This window comes from Felis catus, chromosome X (assembly GCF_018350175.1).
Source record: "Felis catus isolate Fca126 chromosome X, F.catus_Fca126_mat1.0, whole genome shotgun sequence".
NCBI lineage: Eukaryota > Metazoa > Chordata > Mammalia > Carnivora > Felidae > Felis > Felis catus.
Window position 1 is genome coordinate 113,776,933 of NC_058386.1, and position 24,335 is coordinate 113,801,267.

At 45.6% G+C, this 24,335-nt stretch overlaps 1 protein-coding gene across 4 annotated transcripts in view; it reads right to left on the reverse strand.

The window, feature by feature from the left end:
- The window catches only part of FGF13 (fibroblast growth factor 13), a 465,748-nt gene that overhangs the window by 169,752 nt on the left and 271,661 nt on the right, over window positions 1–24,335 (reverse strand). For 3 of the 4 annotated variants that reach the window (XM_045051000.1, XM_023249008.2, XM_045051002.1), the window contains exon 3: window positions 11,593–11,760. The exons of the other annotated variant lie outside the window; for it this stretch is intronic. In XM_045051000.1, the coding sequence (XP_044906935.1) occupies window positions 11,593–11,760 (168 nt within the window). The remainder of the gene's footprint in view (window positions 1–11,592; window positions 11,761–24,335) is intronic. 4 annotated transcript variants of the gene reach the window in all.

The window sequence follows — 24,335 nt, forward strand, 5'->3', positions numbered from 1 at the left end:
AAAAATCCAGTGTCAGAATGGAACCTCTTCTCTTTCCTTGGGGAGGTGGCTCATGGCAGAGCCAGTTAAGGCTGCTTTAAGGTCCAGCAGCTCCATGAGGAAAACCATGGCTTTGAAGTATTATTTTATGTAAGGAAGGACTACAGGGAGAATGACCTACAGTTAGCAGATGTTGATATAGGGAACAAAGGACAAAAGCATGCGACAAATTCAATGGTAGTATAATAGCGTTGTGTGGTTAACACACGGTAGCTACACTTGTGGGGAGCACAACATAACGCACAGAGCGGTCGCATCCCTATGTTGTACACCTGAAGCTAACGTAACATTGTGTCTCAACTATACTTCGATAAAAATAAATAAGTAAACAAGTCATGGGGTTGAAAAGCATAGCATAGGGAATATAGCCATAGATTACCCAAATTCAAAGAAATAACGGCATTGACATTTCCAAAGGAAAAAAAAAAAGAATTAAGAACAAGAAACATGACAAATCTTGAGGACGCTGCTTTGTTTAGCCCTCGGCCTACTGCTTGTACCAACATTCAAAGCGGGCTGTGGGGGAATGCACGAGAACTCTCCTGATTGAAGCACCGGGTAAGTGAACGCTGCCGAGAGGTTAAAGACAGTTCTACAGTTTTCTTCCAAACAGCACGTGTCACCAGCAGTGGAAAGGACGGTGCTGAGCTCTTCTCTCACGCCTTGCACCCGAAAGGGGGCGGCAGGTGTCAGGGTATGGGACAAGCTGAGGCAGCACAACGTAGAAGAGACCAACCAGGCTTGAGAGCGACCAGAGAGACCAGACTTGGCTTCAAATCCCCACGAAGACACTTATTAGTCGTATGACTTTGAGCAAGTTATTTCATATCTTTACACTCCAGTTTCCCCACTGCGTCCTTCAAGATGGATGATGCCTACCTCATGGGTCGGGAACATTAGGGATAATAAACCTGAAGTGCCTGGCGCATAAAAGATGCTGAACATTGATAGCTAAGCATCTAACCAGAGCACGATATACAACGTCCCGCACTGAATGCGCCACACGAACTCCCGAGACCTCCTTCTTCATGCTTCTGGAGGGACTTGCATTTCACGCAACCTGGCTCCTCGTGAAGGTCGCACAGAACAGTATCTTGACAGGGACCCAACCCAGTTTGGCGGGGCTTTTTGGTCACATGCCTTAAGTCGGTTCTCGCTTTGTAATGAAGGTTTCATCATCCAGGGATTTAGGTCAACGGCTGTTTCGTGAGACGATGTCTTGAGGTGGAAGATGAGGTGGCCTGAGGTGATGAAGGCCCGGCCCACAGCTAAATAAATGTATACCAGCACAGTGAATAAATCTCAACTCTGATGCTACAGCGTGGAAAGCATTCTGACCAAGTCAAATTTGATGGGAATTTGCCCTGCCAACATTTTCATGTGACATCTGGATGTTTCTCTTTGGAGAACATGCCACCTTTTTAATCTATTGTTCCTCTGAGAGCAGGCGCAAGGCGACACTGGACAAGTTACTTCCTTTAATCTGACTCAGTGTCCTCATCCATAACATGGCGGAAAAACAATACCTACTTGCCTCCAAGGACTGTTGCGAGAATTAAGGCAGTGTTAGGTAAAAATGCTTGGCACGTAGTAAATTCTGCTTAATTGTCAATTACTATTTTTATTATCCTTTACCTTAGGCTAGAAAGTGGGGCTCCAGCAAGTGATGAAAGAGAATTCATTGCTAATATCCGACCTCTAGGTAACACCTAATCTTATGGAAATGCTCAGAGCAAGTCTTAATAACATTTCTGTCACTGGTGGCAATTTTCTTGAGCCGAGAAAACATTCGGCAGCAGAATCAGCTCTTTAGTAATTAGAAATGACATCTTTCCTCAGTTCTAGCATTATAGGGGAGGAGTGGCTCTTGGCTTAAAGAAAGGAGATTAGGCAAGTAACCTGTTTATGTGTTTATGTTTTTTCAAAAAATATTTTAAAGTTTATTCTTTATTTTGAGAAAGACACAGAGAGAGTGGGGGGGGGGGAGCAGAGAGAGAGAGGGAGAGAGACAGAATCCAGAATCCCAAGCACAGGCTCCACGCTGTCAGCGCAGAGCCTGACGCGGGGCTCAAACTCACAAACTGTGAGATCATGACCCGAGCCGAAACCAAGAGCCAGACACTTAACCGACAGAGCCACCTAGGCACCCCTTCCTGTTTATGTTTTTTATCTAAGGACAGTTTTATTGCATTCTAACTGAATTTAGCTATTCGCCAATCATTATACTGGTTGTGTGTGTGTGTGTGTGTGTGTGTGTGTCCTAGACAAAGTCATCACCCCCTTGAAGGTAAGGGGCATTTCACCTCCTACCTTTGAGTGTTTCACTACATCCAATGCCAGGCCCAGAGAACTAACAACTACCTCCTGAGTCCCTTCTACTTATGGGAGCTCCTTTTCATAGCACAGATTGAGAATGGAGTGTGGACGGCATTTCGTTCCTTTCAACCTAACAGATCTCTTCTGCGCTAAAATTGCTGTTAGACAATAAACTCATGTAGAAGGCAAGAGGGGGGAAACTGGATATATGGAGAGGCCACGGAGGGAAAAAGCATGGGCCTCAGAGGCCAGAAAAACCAGGTTCAAATCAAGTCCTGTCATTTATTAGGGAAGTGACTTCAACTTCCTGTATCTTAGTTTGGGCATCTGTCAAATGTTGGTAGCAGCCCTACCTTACAGGGATTTTGTGATCATGGCCCTAAGGTTGCTTTGCACAGTGTTCTCACTATAGAGAGAGGCAGCTACGTGGATCCGTGTTCTTCCCCTTCCTCCGCGGGAGATCTGGACTTTCAGCCAATGTACACTTGTCGCTTCCAAAGCTGGATGGACTTGAAGATTGACCTGGAGCCATTCCAAGAATATATATCTTAAAATAGCTGGGGCTCGTAAGTAGAAATATGCTAGCACATGGCTGGAAGTGGACATGTGATTTTGATGTGTTGGAGTGAGTGCGGATATCAGCTGTGAAGCAAGACAAGGGTAAGTGTTGATAAAATGCAGGATGTTATACCTCTTGTTCCACACTTTCCCGCGGGCATTATTCAAGCTGTGTATTCTCGAGCAAGCTAAGAAATGCTGTAGAGTATAATAAATGAATACCTGAACCAGTGTAATATATGGTGCTAGGAACGATTTAGAATCATGGATAGCAATTAAAGTGTCCCAATCGTATCAAAGTCAGTCTCCCATACATGCTGCTGTACTAATTTGATGCCGTGGTAGCTGGTGTGTACGTGGTAAGAGGGCAATGCTACAGTCACGACAGCCTCGGGTGTAACTCAGGGACAGACACCCAGGTCATGAGCAGTTTGAGCCAAATTTTGCAATCTCACCCGGGAGCGGGAGCAATCGAGCGAAGAAACGGTAGTACGTTCCTGGCATGTTTGCACACTCTTCTCCTTCTCCATCTTCTTCTTCAAGTACACACATACGTGGTCCCGAGGAACTCTTCCACCCACATTCGCAAGCTGGATCATGGTTTGAGAAGACACGTGTTGCAGCAATTGCTTGCAAGAAAGGAGGTTGGTCACAAGGTGGCAGATTACCACGCTCCTATGGAGAAGGCTGATTATTTCTCTAAAAGCACAGAGCAGCAGAGGCAGGAAAACTTCAGGAAGGGGTGTGTGCCAATAATGAAGCAGCAGAAAGAAATCAAGGAATCAATCCCATGTACAAGTGCACCAAAAACCATAAGATACCTAGGAATAAACCTAACCAAAGAGGTGAAAGATCTGTACTCTGAAAACTATAAAATGCTGATGAAGGTAATTAAAGATGACACAAAGAAATGGAAAAGCATTCCATGCTCATGGATTGGAAGAACAAACGTTGTTAAAATGTCTACACTACCCAAAGCAATCTACACATTGAATGCAATCCCTATCAAAATAACACCAGCATTCTGCACAGAGCTAGAACAAACAATCCTAAAATTTGTATGGGACCACAAAAGACCCCGGATAGTCAGAGCAACCTTGAAAAGGCAAAGCAAAGCTGGAGGCATCACAATTCCATACTTCAAGTTATATCGCAAAGTTCTAGTGACCAAGACAATATGGTACTGGCATAAAAATAGACACATAGATCAATAGACCACACAGAAAACCCAGAAATGAACCCACAACCATATGGTCAACTAATCTTCGACAAAGTAACAAAGAATATCCAGTGGACAAAAAAGACCGTCTCTTCAACAAATGTGTTGGGAAGATGGGGCGGCAACGTGCAACGAGTGAAACCGGACCACTTTCTTACACCACGCACAAACATAAATTCAAAATGGAAGAAAGATCTAGATGTGAGACGGGACACGGTTAACGTCCTAGAGGAGGACACAGGCAGTAATCTCTTTGACATCAGCTGAAGCAACTTCTTACTAGGTATGTCTCCTGAGGCAAAGGAAACAAAAGCAAAAAGAAACTCTTGGGGCTTCATAAAAACAAAAGGCACAGCAAAGGAAACAATCAACGGAAAGGGGTGTGTGTGTGTGTGTGTGTGTGTGTGTGAGTGTGTATGCATGTGTGTGCATGCGTGTGTGTTGGGAATGATGGCTACCTTACATGGCCATGAGTTCTAAAGGTCATATAAGTGCTGCCTGTCCAGCATTGCCCTCTCATCACAGGGCACCTCCTAAAGAGGCCCATGCAATCAGCATGATAAGAATGCCGAATTGACGTTGACGTCACACACCAGACCTTATGCCAAGGTGATTTTTTCCCAAGGCAGTGATCCCAACGCTGTTAGCACATTAGAATCACCTGGGGAGCTTTTTAAACACTACCTCTTCCACAAGAGATTTTGCAGGGTTTTCGTCTGGACAAGTTGTTGCTCAGGTGGTTGGTTTTGGTCTGGTGTTGGACTCAGGCATCAATATTATTTCAAAGGTCCTCAGGTGATTCCAGTGTGTAGCAAGGTTGAGAGTCATCGAAGCGATCTGAAGCAGCGTCACTCAAAGTATGGTCTGCAGACTTAGCGCTGATCTGTGAACTCTGCCACTAAGCACACTTTTTATTTCCTTCAGCTGACACTGTTTTTCCACAGCAAGACAGTAAGGCTCTCTTGATGAAGAAAGAAGGGCGTGGATTTACATTCTGGCACAAGCTCCTTATCTCAGCACTGACTTGGAAGGCATAATTTCAGACCCAGCACCGATCCACGAACCACACTTTGAGGAGCACTTCCCTAAAGACAGTGGGTGGGGGCCACCATTCATTTTCTGAAGTGTATTCCTCGTCAAAGCTACACATTGCATCTCAAAGCTCAGCTTTGACGAGGAATACACTGATGCCCAGCACGGTGCTCCCCGAAGTATGTTTGGGGGACATGGATAGGTGTTACAAACAAACCGTGTTTGGTAGCTGGAAGATGTTCGCCACTGAATCGCCCAAAGTAAGATTCCTGACCTGTAAGACTCCTCAAAACCTTTCACATTCTCTTCTGATGAATTCAGACCCTCTACGAGTGGCATGGAATTTGGGAAATATGTATGTGACCACAGAATCTGTCTTTTCACAGAGATGCACGATCAGTGTTTCAGGAAACATCATTTGGAAAATATCCATCGGCTAATTATTGAAGAACATGTGAAAGAGAGTATAATTAGTCCCGCATTCTCTTCAACCAGGCCATCAAGTTATCACTGAAAACAAAAGACGAGGTGACAAGTGAAGCAGAGACAGCGGCACATTCCCGTGTGTCCCCTTAATACAGGGAGACCTCCATACATTAGGGTTGAGCTGGATTTGGGCAAACAGCTAAAAGTCATTCGGGCCATGCCTTTTCGGACAAGGAACACAGCCTACTTGGCTCCTATCATGCTGGGTCAGAATGGCATATTTTCTTACGTGGCTTATCAACTGGCTGTGAAGAGAAAAAGAAAACAACAACGAGGAGTCGCTGAGGGATCAGACCCTCAGAAACAATCCCCAATGGACGGATAATGGTTTCAAGTATCGGCACTTGGATTTTCACTTTATTTTTTTTTAATTAAAATCGTCACCATACACTGTTATTCGGCCAATAAACCATTCAGAGCGTTCTCCCAGGGTGGTGTTATTTTAAACATTAAAAAAAAAAAAACCCACAAAAAACTTGAAACGGGTCATCAGTGTTGGCTTTGCACGGGAAATATTTGCCTTCAATATTAACCAAGGAAAACCTCAGCCAAGAGAGTTGTAAAGGAGAGACCACTTCTTCTCAGGAAAACGTCACCGCCAGCTCGATGGAAACACCTAGGCTCAAGTAAGAAAGGAGGCCTGTTGCTTTAGAAAGCGAGTCATCTTTTCTAGAAATGAACGGTTGTTAGTTTCTACTGTAAAGGTCAGCCTGGAGATGGAGTTGAGATGCATATGACTAAAAAGAGAATAATAAATGCCCATCCTGGCCTGAAACTGAATTACTGGCTGTTAAGTATACTTCCTTGATCAAATTATGAGTTTTCCAGAGAGAAGAGACTATCTCCCCAAATATGACTGGATTTCGTGTTTGCTGCCATAGGTGGGAAATAGGACCCAAGAGAGAATGTGCTGTTACTAGTTTCCTGATGCTTTAGGACATAAGTTGTCTATTAAGAATTAGCTGAGGGGCACCCGGGTGGCTCAGTCGGTTAAGCGTCCGACTTCGGCTCGGGTCATGATCTCCCGGTCCGTGAGTTCGAGCCCCGCGTCGGGCTCTGTGCGGACCGCTCAGAGCCTGGAGCCTGCTTCCGATTCTGGATCTTTCCATCTCTCGGCCCCTCCCCTGCTCATGCTCTGTGTGTCTCTGTCTCTTAATAATAGGTAAACGTTAAAAAAAATTTTTTTTAAAAAAGAATTAGCTGACATGCAACAGAGAGGAACACATTTGAATACTTTCTGGGGAGAGGATAGTGTTTATTCATTACTAATCACCAAGGCCTTCAGATTTCTGGCTTTAATTTGGCTTCAATTTGGACCGGTTTTGAAATCCTTCTTGTGACTCTGCAATTAAGCTGCCATTTGCTTCAATGAGCAAAGAAAACTCTCCGGTGCTGTTTTGTCATCCTGCAGGTACTACATCAAAGGCAAGGTGACCCTAAGTGATAGTTATTTTGAAATGAAAAGATTAAGAATAAAGTCTTGTATCTCTTCAGAGTCACCCGAACATACGGCTCCATGTTTTTCTAATAAAAGAGGAAAACCCCCTCGATTCTCGTCCTCAAGGGGACAGATATGGAACCCAGTTACATCCGTTCTGAAAGTCAAGACGTTTTCAAGGTATCAAGCATCAGAGGTTGCTTGGTTTTTTATCAAACTAGTAAGCCAAATGCTATGAGACCCATTGCTCTCAAAAGGTTAATTATTATTAAAATGAGGAAGACAGGAGACAACAACGTTGAAGAAAAGCTAAGGATGGAAATAAAGACATTTCCCTTCGCCTGTTTCCTTAATATTCTTCTACCTTCCTCCTCCCCTACCACTGAGGCCAGACTGATGATATCCATGGGATCATATTCTCTTTCTGGTGTAAAGAAACCAAGGCGACATGAGAGTGGCAGTCATTGGCGCTAGTTACAAATATGGCCCCTTAACATTTGGCTTTCTTTTGGTTGGTAAAATCTGCCGTACCTCATCACCACTCTGGAGCACAGATTCTCTTCTCCTCCAACCAAAGTCACTACGGTTGGATGCCTCTCTGAATTAAAAGGTTATAGACGTCCTGAGGGAGATGGAATATATAGATATTTAAATCACAGGAAAGCAGGACTGTAAGAAAAAAGCCAAATGCTTGATTAAAAGACGGTGGGTGACAAACCCCTGCGCTCCATCACATTTTCCTGTATTGTGTTAACTCCTTCAAATTTACTATGGTAATCAGGATTTTTAATCCTAAAAGCAAAGGCTGGAAATCCATGATTTATGTTTCTCAGTAGATTTTCAACAGTGTCACCTTGCAAGCCCGGGTATCTTGGTGTGATTCTTTTGAACAACCTTCAAACATCAGTAAACGCCCTATGACTGGCATTTAGGAAGCAGCAGCTATGAGGATAATAGACTGGCTTTCAAAAGTTACTCTAAATCAGTGATTTCATTTTGGCACACACGACAACGAAAGAAAGAAGAAAGCTACAAGGCTTGTCTTTTCTCTTGCCAAAAGGCTCCTGGAACAGTAAGAAAACAAGATTTTGGTAATAACCTCCCCTCTCCATGTGGCTTTCTTACAACAGAGCGTTGTTGGTACTGAGCCACGATAGACGCTCAGACACTTGTATGTGTGTCTTCGGCCAAATTCCGGTACTCACATAAGATTACATCATAAGTGGTTTTTATGGAAATAATCACATCACTGAAAATCACAAGCATTCGGAACAGATTAAAGAACTTATTTTGGAACGGGCTGTTCAGAAATAGAAACCTGGTTTTGGCAAAGTGCAATTTGGCCTTAGTGTATCCTGAAAAGCCAGCGGGATATTTCCGTCCTTCAATGTATGATTTCACGTGCATTCTGAGGTCCCTGGACACAATACAAAAATACCTTTTAAAAGAGAGAAGACCGTGAACCGTAAATAAACGATCTGTACCAAATCTCAAGCGGTCATAAACTATGAGAATCATCTGGCCCTCACAAAGACGTCACCAATCAAAAGAAACACCAAGACTTGGTCTATAATAACATAAAAAGAGTTGGTCGGTTTCTATCAATTCAGTAAGAAGAAAATTAATGGCAACTTTATCACAACGTACATAAAGCTCTTTAGCCTAGTTTCATCATTTCCAAAACTTACCCCATTCAAACTTTTATTTTCCTCTCAAGTTTCAAAGAAGTTTTCATTTCTCGCTTGAGGGTTATAGAAAAACCACCTCATTAGAAGGGGGTCATACTGCCAAGGTTGGCATTGCACAGATCCTGTCCATTGCCTTCACATGAGGTGGGACCGGTGGGCACCCACAGCCAAGGTCAATTAAGGTCTCATGCTTTGGCACAGATACCACGAGAGGAACTCTCTTCAAAATGCTTCACATGATATTGACATGTTTCAAGGTGTGGATATAGTTTGGAACTGAGATTCTGTTTGTATTAAAGAGGCCTTTCGTTTCTACCAACTGTAACAACATGTTATAGCAACCTTAAGCGAAAACTAATGACTGTACTTTGCGGCCTCGAAAACAAACATCTTCCAGAATGACCACCGAGCCCTTCCAAACCCGCGGTCACTCCACCTCCTGGAAATGACGAGCTTTGGTATCCTACGTGAAGTAAGCATGCTCATTTGTTGGCATAGTTTCCTGATTTATCCTAGATCTCTTCCACAGCACGATCGCTTTCGTCCCCGTCTAAGGTCTTCGGGACCCTGCTAATTTGTACAGAGTGTTTTCATTTCAAGGTCTGGGTCTGCCATTAACTTCTGGGACCTTGTTTGAAGGGAGTACGGCGAAATTGTAAACAGTATTCAAATGTCATTCCAGAAAACCTATAATGGGTCTGATACTATTTACACATCACCCACAGGAGTGAGGAGGGAGATATTAGCTTCACTATTCCAGGGGACCTGGAGGAGGGCAAGATCAGGAAAATCAAAGCATACAAGTGAAAGAATGACAGTCACATTAAGCACGGTGGCAGCCACTGAATGTGTGGATGAAACGACAGATTAAAAATTGTCCAAACCTTGTCTAAGGAGTTTAACTGCTACCCGTTCTCTAAAGGATTCTTCATGTCTGAAAACATTCGTAACGGTAAACACAATACGCTCCAGATGATATTTTGCAAATTCACAGAGCCTGAAAAATCGTATGTAATAAGAAAAGGGATGGGGGTGTAAATTTAGTTATTCAACTGTATTTTCCTTAAATCTGAGTATTGTTAAAACAATTTGAAGTAAGTTTCTAACTGCTTGCTTGACTGAATTTAACCAGGTGCTTCTTAAATTGCTTCTTTTTCTTGCTCAAATCAAAATTGGTTTTTCAGGCTGATGTGCAAGTAGAAAAACAGTATAGCATCTGTAACACGAATATTCCATTATATTATATATGTTTAATGTATATCATTATATAATAAACGGCATAGATCTCTCATACGGATACTGGTTTTATACTTGTAAACACACACTTGTAAGAAAGAAAGAAGAACAAGAGAAAACAAGCAAAACACGCGTCCGTCGTGCACAAACCTTCGGGCTCTTGTCAACTCTTTTCTTTTAGAGAAAAGAAAGCAGAAAATATTGCAGTGCATCGTATATAGTAAAGTAATTGTCACTGGTTGAAAGCTTTTGTTTCATTGAAGCATAAGATCAAGTTGGCATCTTCTGTACTAACCCACCAAAAGATTTCGTTTACTCACTGTAAAGGGGTCACCATTTACATCTCCAGATGAGCAAGGGCTGACATCAGAACTCCTACCCAAAGGAGACAGCTTGGATACCACAGTATGGGCAGTAACAAACGTAAACGCTCTAGTCTATTGCTGAAATACAAATGAACACAGAAAAACGTACACTTCTCCTTTTTTGCCGATGAACATGGAGAACTCCATTGGGAAGCGAGGAGAAGGGAGACTCTGAGGTGTAAAGAACTTGGTACCAGAACTGTGGGCTCGAGTCAATTTGGAGTACTTTCCTTTACCCACCAAACTTTAAACAGAACCACATGGCAGTATTTTCTTTTCTAGGTCAGAAAGACAGCTGTAAGGGAGAGACCCAGCATGTTGCAAAAGGACAACTTGAAATAGGGACAAAGTCGCTTTTAGAAATCACACCAGAGCCATTTACGCAAAAGTGTATGCCAAAGGACAGGGGCACTTTTTGGTCACTTTCGTTGTTGTTCGCCCGGAAACCTCATCACTGGTATCGGATGTGCAGGGGACAGAGGCTGTTTCACAGTAAGTAATTAGCAACATACAGGACACTTCTCAAATGTCCTGGGGTGGGGGGGTGGGGGTGGGGGAAGGTGCGAATGCTCTTTCTAGACCGACGAGGTACTTTAGAGAGAGATTTGTAGCACGGATTGCGGTGAACACGCTATTGACCTCAGTTTACGTTACGGCAAGTGGACTTTTCCAAACCTGTACTCGAGCTGAAAGGAAAAACAAACTACTCATAGTTTCCTTGAGGCATGCATTTCACGATGGCAAACTAAGTAGATGATGAGCATTCTTCGAGCGCAATGCAGAAGCCGTATGGAGTGGAGGAGACTTAGAAAATTTGGGACAATCCTCTCACGATTTCATTTTGGAAGCATCATTCCTCAGCCGACTGCTGTTTCAGGAATGCAAGGTGATGGGAACAGACGTGGCCAGATGTTGGCTACAGGAGCAAGCGACTTCAGCAGCCAAAATGGGGCAATGTCAGGACAGCAGCGGAAAACGCTTTGGGCTACGAGAAGCAGGGGGCTGCCCGCGCGCTGTGCCAGGGATGACTGTGTTATACAGCGTCCCATCTGAGCCTGCATAACACAGTCACCGGCGAGCCAGGGGCCTCCTAACCATGTCAGGGGCCGAACAACATACAGCACACCAGGGGGGCAATGCACAGTCAAAGAAAAGAGAGAGAAAGAAAGAAGAACGAGAGAAAACAAGCAAAACACGCGTCCGTCGTGCACAAACCTTCGGGCTCTGTGTTTTCTTTGTGGTGTACTTGCTTCAGCGGGCAGCAGAAGATTTCGTGACACTTAGCACGAAAGGGGGACTCTTTTTTCTTTAATTCCGCAGATTGGATGGAATCTTGCCGTAACATAATGTATTCCTGTGTGCCAGGGGGGGCGTCATCCAGAACTGTGGTCACCACATAACAAAATGAACTCAAGTTAGAGCTTCAAGAAAGCAGCGAACGTCTTAAATCACATCTACTCCCAGGGAAGACTAAAGAAACAACATTCCTGAGAAAAGTTGCAAAGAAAACCGTGTAACAGCTCGCTAGTGGCTCTTTTTTAGGGGCCGGCTTAAAAATAACAAAGCCCTGACTCAACTACCCATCCCTCTGTTTCGAGTTCAGATACAACATAGACATTTGCAGGTGATGTCCACCAATTATCAGCGCATTCCTTTATGCTTCCTTCCTCGGAGAACCTGGCTGGCTTCAAGTGCAACATACACCGGGCCGGACAGAAGATTCGAGGGCGCTGCTTTATTTAACCTTTGATTTGCAAAGAGAACCGGGGCTGTTGCAAATACTCTTCAGACCTTCAGAACCCCTTCACGAACACAAGGGGTTCCAGTTGCGAGCCCGACACCCAACAGTGGATCTGGATCAAAGACCTACCTGGTTGAGGAGCTGGAAGGCCAGGACCCGGTTCACTAATTTTGGCCTTAGATCTACGCCAAGCCCCTCTCGGCTCCCCTTTTCTTTCCAGACCCTTTCTGCATTTCCCAAGCCAAGACCGTGAACGTCTAGCACCCTCTCCCGGAAAAAAAAACACGGGGTCCGCTTTCATGGGGTCTACCGCAGCGTTCTTGAGCCCCCAAACCGCCCACCCAAGGGGGTGCAAATTTGATCCGCGTTGGCAGAAACAGGGAACTGACCCCAGAGTGGATTTTTTTTTCCTCTTTCACACCCTTCCCAGTGAGGCCATTCCATTTTGCCAGGAGTGAGTCAGTGCCTCTGAAGCTGTGATTAATGGCAGGCTGACTCATTCTACTCCCCCAAATGCATACACTTAGCATGCATTTAGAAGGACCCGTATCGCCAGCAAGCTTCCTATGGGGAGAATCATGCTGCGGTGTTTGTAAACTACAAACAGCCTACGGTTGACATTAGGTGGGACCTGAAGCTTCTGTGTTTGGCAAAACGCTCCCGGCTCGTTACCGGCTGGGATTTTAATGACCTTTAAGAACTTACTTTCATGTTCGGGTAAAAATGGTATCAAAACCAACAAAACTGCCAAATTAGCATTATGAGTTTAGAACAAGTTCTTGATAGATGGCTTGTGTGTGGAACTGTTGTCTTCCTTTATAAGTCATTGAATTATGCACGAAGGTGATGAATATTTTAGTCAGCTCTCTTTCTATTTTCCTCTCGCATTCAGCAGCAGTAATCAAAAATATTGTATAGGCACACCCTCACAGTTTTCCTGGCGGAGAGTTCCCTTCATCTACTAGGAATGTGACTATAACTCCATAGAATCTCGTTGTGAAATGCACATCTTTGCTAGCAACAGCTGCTATTCAAAACATTTGCAGCCATTTCCTGCTATGAGCAGATAGTTATGATAATATAGACACTTATCAAATTCCAGCATCGCAGCTGAAGACCGATTCTGGTTTTACCACCCAAAATATTTAAAGGAAACCTCCCAAACTTGGAGCCCTTTAAAAAAAGAAACTCCCATGATTCTACAGAAGCTGAGAAATTCCATTCTCATGCGCCGTACATAAGAGACGTGTTTTAAGATCAAAGGACAATTGGAGCAGTGAGAAGACAACAACTTTTTGATAATACACGGGGAACCTGTCATTCAGAAGCACTTGATAGACATCAGTACATTGTCTCCCACGATCATGTTTCAGTACCAACAATGACGTCACAAATGGGCATTTCCGGAGATTAATGGCAGACTGAAGCTCATAGCCTTTCGCTGACTCTCCAGCCATCAGCTTTTCCCAGCTGGTCATTAATTCCCAGAAAATGCCTTGCGCTGCCATCATTATTGTTTAATTAGATACAACTGGTTATCTGTAACATACAACAAAATTCTAATAAAAGCGACATGCTGACTGATACAAGAACCAGCCCCCAAATTCATCACGATGGGAAAGCACGAAGGGCACAAAAGTGCAAGATAATTGCTTTCCACAAAATTCTCGCCCTCCTGTTCTTCCTTCAGATTGAATTCAGCAAGTGCAAAGGGAAATTGTGAACATCTGGGAGTTAATGGCTCGGCTTTGGGTCTCAGGCCGTCTCTGCTCAATGCCCCAAACATCAGTCAATTCAGGCAAAACAGAAAAAAAGTCAATCTTGCAAAAGTGGCGGTGTACAGGCAACACCTCACACGGGTCTATCAAATCTTTGAACTTGAGGATATTCTGCATAAAAAATTAAAACTATTACATCAAAGCCATTTATTCCCAGGGCTCCCTCAAGTAGGACAGTGGCTGTATGTGCAATGACAGCAACAGGATGGACAGGGGACTTGCCACGGGACCCCAGCACTAGGGCAGGTGGGCACCTTCATTGCATTTCTCTTAAAAAAGGGCTAAGGATGCAAAGTTTCCATGGAGCATCAGCTCTATGAAAGGGAGAGGAGGCTCGTGAAGAAGCTCATCAAAAGAGGAAAAAAGAATGTGATTCTTCTTTCCTTGGCTTAGTCTAATGTTTTCTGCCATTTTCCCCCTTCTGGTGCATTTCCTTCTTGCACATGACCGCTCTGTTTTGAAAACCACTTCTGTTCATTTGAACCATTTGTCCACATGTATTCAATGACTCGTGCTACCCTCCCCAATATTAGATTTATCCAATCTTGGAGGTAGACAGATGACTCCAGTGCTGAGGTAGACAACGGATTTACACAAAGCCTCCTCCAGTTTCAGAAATTCAAGATGGTAAGAGTGGCTCCTGGTTGATCTCTGGACCATGAGGCCCGTGCTCTGAGAAAGGTTGCTGAGCCCCATGACCATAGCTACCGAGGGGTGGGCCTCTGCCGGGAAACTGCACACACACAGCCAGTGCCCTTGGCCTTGATCATCCAGCCCACCTACTCGGGAATTCCAAAGTCCCACAGGACTGGCCGAAAGTTGGGAGAAGACGAGCGCACGCACGCAAATCCACACATCCAGACACACAGACACTGGCAGGTGGCATACTCAGACATGGAAGGGACGAGAATAAGTGACCTTAGGGGTGAGATGATAGTTAGGAGCACAATTTATGGAAGAACTAGGGCCTGTTATAAAAGGTGTTCTGTTGACTAACCATTCAGGTGGGCAAGCCTGCATCTAGAATTGGTTTCCCAGCAGCAGGACTGGATTGTCACTAAACCATCCCCACTCTCTATGTCTCTCAGCAATCACCAAGATCAAGGACGGGGGGGAGGGTGCGGGGGGCAGCCACGGCAAGGGAAGGGAGTTTAAGTCTAAGCCTGATGACCTGGCCTAAGCTACTCATGTTCACAGAAATACAGTATTCCCATTTTAAACTAGACATAAAGAAAGCAGCAATCTATATCGAAACTTAGTTATTGATAAAATAAAAAAAAATGATCCCAATGCAATGCACCTTTTAAATATGTTTTTAATCGGAGAAGTTAACATTTATCCCTATGTTGACAAAACATCCAGTGGCTTTACTCCACAACTTTTACCAACAAATACAACTTTGGCTACATAAAACAACTACCCGAATATTTACTAGGATCACAAACACTACAATGTCATCCTCCGTGTTATTCCAAACAAAATCTCTTCAGAGATGATTACATAAGGAAAATAAAACTCAGGAAGGGGAAGTAACTAGACAAGTCGCAGAGTCATTGGAAAAGCCCAGCCTGGAAGCCAGGATTCCAGTGTGTTTACCGGCAAACCTAAAGTAAGACTGCTTTGTATCACTAGCGATATATTAAGAAGGCATTGGGATCTTTAGTATGACTTAGCTTAAAAGATTACCCCTGTCTCCAACAAATTTTTCTTCCTTTATTCAAAGATGGGAAGGCCACCAGAGACAGCCTAGGACACTAGACAACGCCACACAGGCACCTGGCCCCCTCACCAGGCCACTGTAATTCACAAGGCTTGCTGGCTTGAAGCTGGAAATCGTTAACAAGCCCTCAATTATTGGATGATGTTGTTGTTTTGCTCTCAAGTGAACTCTTCCCAGAGATGACTCAACATACTTAATTAATGCTACATGATTTTAAATCAAAGCAGATCTGAGATCGCCAGGGCGACGGAAACGAAATGATTGGGGCTACCCATCGAAGCCATTACACGTATGTTAGTGACTCCAACAAGCAAATACATAAAAACCCCCATGAATCAGAAAGCGTGGCCAACTATACACATTAGCAAATGTCCTCACATAATGAGAAAGAAGGTGAGGAGAAAATGGAGTAATTGGAGCCACAGGCTGAGTTAGCTCAAGACCTCCATTTCGCCTTCCAGATAACTATCATGCACTTATCTGTATATGATATTCAAGCTTTACTGCTACAGTGGGCACGATCAAGATGGCAGGTTTAAATGTACACGAGTAACTTAAGTAAGTAATTCACTGAATGGATTTGAATACTGACGCAAAAACAACTTAAAATGCTTCTAGAAATTTCAGTTGCCTTCTTGGCAACCTCCCCCGTCTCCATTCAGCCCTCTCAACCGCCATCAGGACTTTCTCCAAACTTTGCTTGTTCAGGCCGATTTGTTCTTTTCCCGGCAGAATGAAATGCCGACTCCCTCTCATCGTGGCTTCCCACCTCCTCAGTTCCATTATTGCCTCATTGCTTCTTACTCACGCTAGCTGTTCCATGAGTACCCAGGATACGGTAGGCTTTTTCCTGCCTCAAGGCCTTGTCCTTGCCGTTCACTATGACGCCCCCTTTATGTCTTTCAGGGCTCTACCTAAATGTCACCCCTTCGGAGATGTCTTCTCCGCTGCCTTAGGTAGATCTGTACTTGTCACATCTGCGATTTGTAAATGCCCGTAGGTATGCCTGCGTGTCTGTGTGCATGGATGCGTGTGTCTTGTCTCACTCTCCCCACAAGAAGACAAGCTCTCTGAAGCAGGCACGTTATTTGTCTCATTTATCACTCTATATGGGGGGTCCAGCATAGCGCCTCACTGGTAATACACAGGCTTAAGAATTCTCATTAGTCAAATGGAGAATGCCCTCTTTCTTCACGCAGGCTTCCCACAAAGCTACGGTAAACAGCTCACTCTAACTCTTGATTTCCATATTACCTGGTTGGAAATTTATCTTGTCGTGTCTTGGGACAGCTTTTTGGTTATTATCATAGGCTTTTACTGAAAAGGTAGGTTGGTAATTATTTTCTTGAAAAAAAAATTTTTTTGACATTTATTTATTTTTGAGAGGGAGAGGGACAGAGCGCAGGTGGGGGAGGGGCTGAGAGAGAGGGAGACACAGAATTCGAAGCAGGCTCCAGGCTCCGAGCTGTCAGCACAGAGCCCGACGCGGGGCTCGGACTCACGGACTGCGAGATCACGACCTGAGCTGAACTCGGATGCTTAACTGACTGAGCCACCCAGGCGCCCCAGAAAATTATTTTCATATATATGTCTTTCCTCCACAACTTACTTGACTGTAAATTCCCAGAGGGCAAGAACCATGTCTTTTGGCATCATCTTTGCTTTCCCTAACGGCCTACAATGCTTTGCACGCATAAGGTCACTGACTCTCTGGGGGACCTGTGGAATGCCACTTTGCCTCTGAGCCTCAGCTTTCCCATTTCAAAAATAAGTGGTGTGGACCAGGCCAGAGTTTCTCAACATCGGCACTTTTGTCATTTGTGGCTGGAAAATTCTCTGTGTTGAGAGGCTGTTCTGTGCACCAAAGGATGTTGAGCAGCATCCCTGGCCTCTACCCACTACATGCCGGTAGCATCCCCCCACCCCCGGCCAAGTGGTGACAACCAAAAAGATCTTCAGATACTGCCAAACATCCCTCCCTAGCGGGATGAAGGCCAAATCAACCTTAGCTGCGAACCGCCAGACACGATGATGGGTAAAGCGCCTCTGGTTTACGAACCTCTTTGTAAAGAGTGAGCGCCAATCCCGGAAGTCCCTTTGTGACCCTTGGAGACCTTCAGCATCCTGCAAGGGCTCGGCACCACCGGAGCAGAGGGTGCCGTCAGAGGTCCCGCACACCTGCACGGATGCCCACGTTCGATCCCTGCTGCGATGCCAAGCGCGCGCGTGCGTATGAGCAGGACCGTGCTCCAGCTTTGTGCCACTGCACCGCCCTGCCATGTACCCCGCTGAAGTCCCAGCCGAACTGAAGCGCCTGTCACGCTCACCCAGAAGGCTTGTGAAGACACAGCCGGGGGGGGGGGGGGGCCCTCCCTCAGAGTTTCTGATGGAGGCGGTCTGGGCCGGAGCGTGAGTATCCACCCCCTAACCCGTTCCTACGTGCTGTTGACGCTGCTGGGCGAGGATCACACGTGGAGACTGACAGCCCCAGCTGCTTGGTTGGGCCTCTCCCGGCCATCTCTGCCTGTCTCCATTGTCCCGGGCCCAGTGCAAACGCCATCTAAGCCAGTGGTTCTCGGCTGTGGTTGGCCATTAGCGTGACCTGGGAAACTTTCAAAGACTGAGAAACCCATGGTGCCACACCAGGTTGATTAAGCCAGAATCTCCAGGCTGGGGCTGGAGCACTGGTAGGTCCCCGAGCTCCTCAGCTGGTCCAACTGCACCGTTAGGGTTGGGAATGACTATTTTAAGCCTTTCCACACTACGCTCAGTGAAAAGTCCTCTCCACCACCCCCCCCCCCCCGGAAGGAGGTCTCTGGCCCCTGATCGTCTTACTCTTGCCATTTCCTTCCACATCTCAGCCCAGCGTTGCCACATACCTCTGTGCGGGTGGGCTATGTGCTGTGTAAAACTACACAACTACACAGCATCCCCACACAGCAGCTCCACTCCGGCCTGAGCAACCACGGTGCTTTGTCCGTTGCTCTACCATAGCATGAATCCACCCCTGCCCTGTGTCCTCATTCTTTTTTTAAAAGTATTTATTTTGAGAGAGAGAGAGAGAGAGTGTGAGCGAGCATGAGTGTGGGAGGGGAAGAGAGAGAGAGAGAGAGAGAGAGAGAGAGAGAGAGAGAGAGAGAGAGAGAGAATCCCAAGCAGGCTCCATGCTGTCAGCACAGAGCCTGATGCGGGATTCAATCCCATGAACCCTGAGATCATGACCTGAGCTGAAATCAAGAGTCAGATGCTCAACCGGGCCACCCAGGCGCCCTCATTATTTTTCAATGTGACTACCTCACTAGTCAGTTTTGCTGAATCCAGTCAAACTAAGCTCTATCCTTATTAGCACCCCTAAGGTCACTGTCTTGGGCTGGTGAGAACATGTGTATTTGGCCTGAATCCAGTCCTTGATGCTCATCTTGCACCCTGGTCCCTCCTCATCAGCTTCTCTCCTATAGGTTCCTCATCCTCAGGGGCCACACAGCTATTTCAAACTTTACACATGCTACACTCTCAACCACAGTGCAGGCTAAGAACAAAATAGTCACAGAACGAAATGGTGCCCAGAATTCATCGGGAGCTTTGTTGCTGATTGGCTAAATATGTTGGTCCTTCTTTCATGACATCGCACAGTTAAGGGACTTGGGCTACACTTCCCAGAAATTGCTTCCTTGCACCCCGTAATTCAGGGGTTCTCCACCCTAGCTGCGGAATTAGAATCACCTGGGTAGCTTTTAGAACATTCTCGCCCCCAGAGATTCTCATTCTATTGGTGTCAGAGTGGGGTACGGGTCTTGGTGGGCCTTGAAACGCTTCTCAGGTGTTTCTCAGGTGCAGCTCGGGTGGCAAAGCAACGTGTCTGATTGAGGGAACGAGAGAAAAATTAAAGGCACAAGTGCAACCACGATTAACTGCAAAGATGCTTTCCTGAGCAAAGAAGGAAGGGCTGTAAAGAAACTAGGACTTTCAAGTGCTAGACCCCTTAAGTAAGTAAGGAATACAAATGGGTCTCTCAAGGAGAAGGTTCCAAAAGCCTCAGGGAGTGCAAGAGGGTGTATTGGCAAAGGCCTTACAATCCATCTGTCCCGTTTTCAAACCCTGACTCTGAGACCGTTAAGTGGTCTCCACAGCGTGACCGTGGGCAAGCCGTGTATCCTCTTTGTTCACCCACAAAATGGGATGATAGCTGTTCTTAAAGGAGGGCCCTGACCCCACAGCACAGATATCGCATGGGAGCTTGTTAGCAATGCAGGCTCTTAGCCTCGCCGAGTTCAGACCAACAGAATCAGAATCTGTCTTTTCAGAAAATTCTGAGGTGACTGCTGCGCACCTTAAAGTTGGGACGCACCTAGAACAGTGACTGGGACTGAGTACGGGTGCGTTCCCTTCTCTCCTGAGGCCAAACAACTATCTGGGTGGCACATAAATGTGCATTTGTGGGAACCCCGCCACGGGATAGAAGAAAGACTTCTGGACTTGAGACCCCTGCCACCCCTACCTACCATGACCTCGGGCACATCAATTTCCCAGCTTTTACAGATGACCTAACCGAATCACGGTGTTCGACTCCTAGCGGGGCTGTTTTAAGAATTAAGAGATGATGTGGGTGGAAGCATCTGGCACAACACCTAGCCCTGGAGAGGTGTTCCATACGCGTGAAGTACACTCCCTCAGTGTTACCTGAGGCTGAATCCAAGTTAATGTGACAGAGCCTTTCCCAAGAACGTGTTCACCACAAGTCTTGTGGGCCTCCACAAGGCTTCACACAACCTTCATTTTGGTTTTCGAACCAAAGTAGGGGGAACGGCCGGCAGGAGAAAAAAAGATGGCTGTGCCACCCACCGAGTAGTAAATTGACTGACAAATGGTATTTCTGTCAGAATGACACCTGGAATTTCTTGAAGATGTTTCATCGCGACCGGCTCCATCGAAAACTTTTATTTGGCCTCACTCGCTTTGCTTTTAAGGCAGAGTGCTTTTGGCCATAGTGCCTTCGAGACTGAAATTCTAGGCAGCCTTTAAAGATGGCTGCAAGATGGACTCCAGGCACAGCTTTGGCATCAAATTCTGCGTCTCCCTCCGTGCATAAATAGGGCGCCAGTGACATCATTCAATCAGTGGCCTTTTTTTTCCAGACACAATAAGCTAAGGGGAGGGTTCCCATATAACCCACTGCCTGATTTATGTTTGTTCAGCCAGCCTTGGTGTGTGTGTGTGTGTGTGTGTGTGTGTGTGTGTGTGTGTGTGTGCGCGTGTCTGAGGCTAGAGACACGCCTTTGCTTTTAATAAAAGTTAGTATAGGCACTCCGGTTAGGCTCACAAAATGATGTCATAGCTATTATAGCAACAGCCTGAAACCTCAGCCTTTGATCTTAAGACCTTTCTTGGGCAACATCATGGGCTAAATTGCTACAGAAATCCTATTTTCTCCCGTCAATCTCTTCCGTTCTTCGAGCACTAAATCTCAGAGGACTGAGGCTTCTTCACCAATACACCAGAGAGCACACTCCAGCACTACGCCCACGTCCCCCTAGCAAATGTGGTCGTCGACACCATACTTGTTCACATGGCATGCTAAGAGAGTCCCGCACGACTCACTGTCACTATTTCCCTCATATTCCTATTTCACGGTTTGAAGGCTCCTCTCTCATCTAAATCTCCTGGCTGTTCCAGGTCTCCCGGGATGTCTTTAGAGCTCAGGAAAACCCACCTTATGGGCTCTGTGACAGCCTGGGATTCCTTGGTCCTAGTGACAGTAACTGGAAAGCAATATCGTAATGCTGCTTGGAAATGATGATGGGAAGAGTGATGAACGCCACCAGACTCCCCTCTCTACTCTCCATATGTCCCCCCCAAAAGGCATCTATAGAAAACTTATTGTACTTTATTAGTCAGGAAACACTGCCTTTATTTTCAAGCAAATAGAGTTCCTTTATTTCCCCTTTCTGCTAGGGTTCTGTGATCACATGTGCCTCTATCACCTACTGGTGCGCCTTCCACCAAGGTGACACGGAAGAAAGTTCACTCAAGTCCATCGGCAGTCCGTCATGACTGACCCTCTGGCAGGAACCTTAAAGCAAATACCAACGTGTGGGTATTTGGTATCAAAACCATTTCTCGGAAACAATAAAAAATGTGTAGGTCATCGTGGCTTGTGCACCTGGCACTCCACTTAACACGGCTGTGCCAGGGACTTGAGAAGTAGTAAAAGGAGAAAGAAGGCGCCAGGAAAAGAGGGAGAAGGCTCTTCTAATTAACTGATCAAGATGTGAGTCCTGGCAGGTCTTGTCTGATTTAAGATACGCGCCGGCTAAATCCTTCTCTCCCTAGTTAGCCACAAACCGTACGCAAGCTCATCAAAAGGCAGTTAGTCCACTTCAGCTGCAACATCATGTTCATCAACTTGCAAGCTCAAATGGGCCTCAACAACCTCCAGGAAAGGCAGCTCTCGCCTATATGCTCTGGAAGAATTCTTACCCCTCAGGGAGTGAAAAGAGGCACATTTTTAGCTAATGGAAAGCCTTCCCAACAAAATTCCCAACTACAATAGCCAAAATCCAGAAAATAGCTCTGAAAAAGAAACATTCCAATTCATCAAGCGCTTTGCTTTGCACTCAACGCCTGCCACGGTTCCTAACTCCCCATTCAGTGAGCAGGGCTGGTGTTTCTTCTTCCAGCCCTGCAGGAATTACAGATGGGAGACTAGATTGTGCCAGGTTAGAACCCACTCTAAATTTGTTTGAGAAGAATTTCGAAGCACATGGTATTTGAGTTTGTTTACTCTTGGCAACATTTCTGTTTAAGAAAGAGGCATTGCAATTATTTTAAAAGCCTCGAGCCATCAAATGTCCTTAAAATAGCACTTAATGATTTAGGTGTAAATGAATCATAAACACTTAGATTAAACTTCCTCCTCATTCCCTACAAACCCAGCTGGTTAAGTAAGGTTTTAACAAAAGAGCACTCAGCGTGCTCTGTCCTTTTAAAGGTAAGGTCTTCGGAGGTGGGCTCCAAGCTGGGTCCAGTGCTCACATTTAAAGCATTAGGAGCGCCCACGTTGTATATATATTTTTCAGTCTGTTTATTCATTTTGAGAGACACAGAGACAGCGTGAGTGGGGGAGGGGCAGAGAGAGAGGGAGACAGAGAATCCCAAGCAGACTCCGTGCTGTCAGTACGGAGTCCCATGAAGGGGCTCGAACTCACGGACCGTGAGATCATGACCAGAGCCGAAACCAAGGATCGGGTGCTTAACCGAATGAGCCACCCAGGCGCCCCTATACTTTTGAAAGGAGTAAAATAGAGTGCCCGGTGTGGGCCATGCACTTTCACATTATCATTTCCAATATCCACAACAAGGACAATATCGTTATTGTGCCCACTCGGCACAGAGGCAACTCAATGTCAGGACGTTAAGGAACCTGGTCAGAATAACCCAGCTATCAAGATTCAGAGTGGGACTCAATCTCAGGCCTCTACAGTCTATACTGTTACTCACAATGCCGTACCTGACAATCATTTGTATAACTGTGGTAGGCGGAATAATGGCCCCTCAGAGATGTTCCCATCCAAATCCCTGGGATCTGTGAACATGTTACCTTAAGGCAGTAGATGTAATTAAGGTTGCTAATCAGTTGACCTCTGCATGGAGAGGATTAGCCTAGATTATCCAGATGGTTCCAGTGTAATCATACGAGCTCTTAAGATCCAAAGAGGGAGGCAGACGAGTGGGTGACAGAAATGAAAAAGAGAAAGAGGCAGGACAGATTAAAAGTATGAGAGGACCCAACCTACTGTTGCTGGCTTCTAAGACTGAGGCAGGAGGTCCTGAGCTAAGGAGTACACGTAGTCTGGAGACGCTGGGAATGGCCCTCACTTGCCAGCCAGTAAGGAAACAGGGAGCTCCATGCTACCAGGAATGGAATTCTGCTAACAGCCCAAACGAACAAGGGGACAGATCCTCCTCTAGAGCCTCCAGATGTGTGTCTGGCTTCTGACCTACATACAGCACTCCAAGGTAAAAAACTTACATGGCTTAAGTCGCGAAGTCTGTTGACAGTTTGCTACGGCAGAAATAGAAAACTAATACAATATCCAAAGTTCAATGCTGAAAACCGAACTCGGGTTTATAGCTCATAAGCCTTCTACAGTTATTTTAATAACAACAACTAAATATTTCATGTGGAATTGATGTATCTTAATCTTTAGCCTGAGAAGAAAACATGCACACGAAGATGCTTCCTTTGGCCTTTCTATTTTCCGTTCCCTCCACCATATTAACTTGCAATGTTCTTCCAACAAATATGTAATGGAACCTACTGTATGCCAGCCACTCACTAGTCAATGCATACGGTGCACAGCAGCTGGGGGGCAAATGTAGGAGGGCCTGGGTGGTTCAGTCGGTAAAGCATCCGACTCTTGATTTTGGCTCAGATCATGATCTCACGGTTGTGAGACTGAACCCCGCGTCGGGGTCCATGTTGGGTGGGGAGCCTGCTTGGGATATTCTCTCTCTCTCTCTCTCTCTCTCTCTCTCTCTCTCTCTCTCTCGTCACTCTCTGTCCCCTCCCCCCTCAAAACAAAAATAAACACTTAAAAATGCAGACAAGAACCCCTTGCCCTCCTGGAGTTTACACATCTGGGGTGGAGGGCATACAGGAAACACGTCGGTAAGATGAGTCCTCCAAGGGTCTCTGAGTCACTCGTGGGAAGACAGCTAC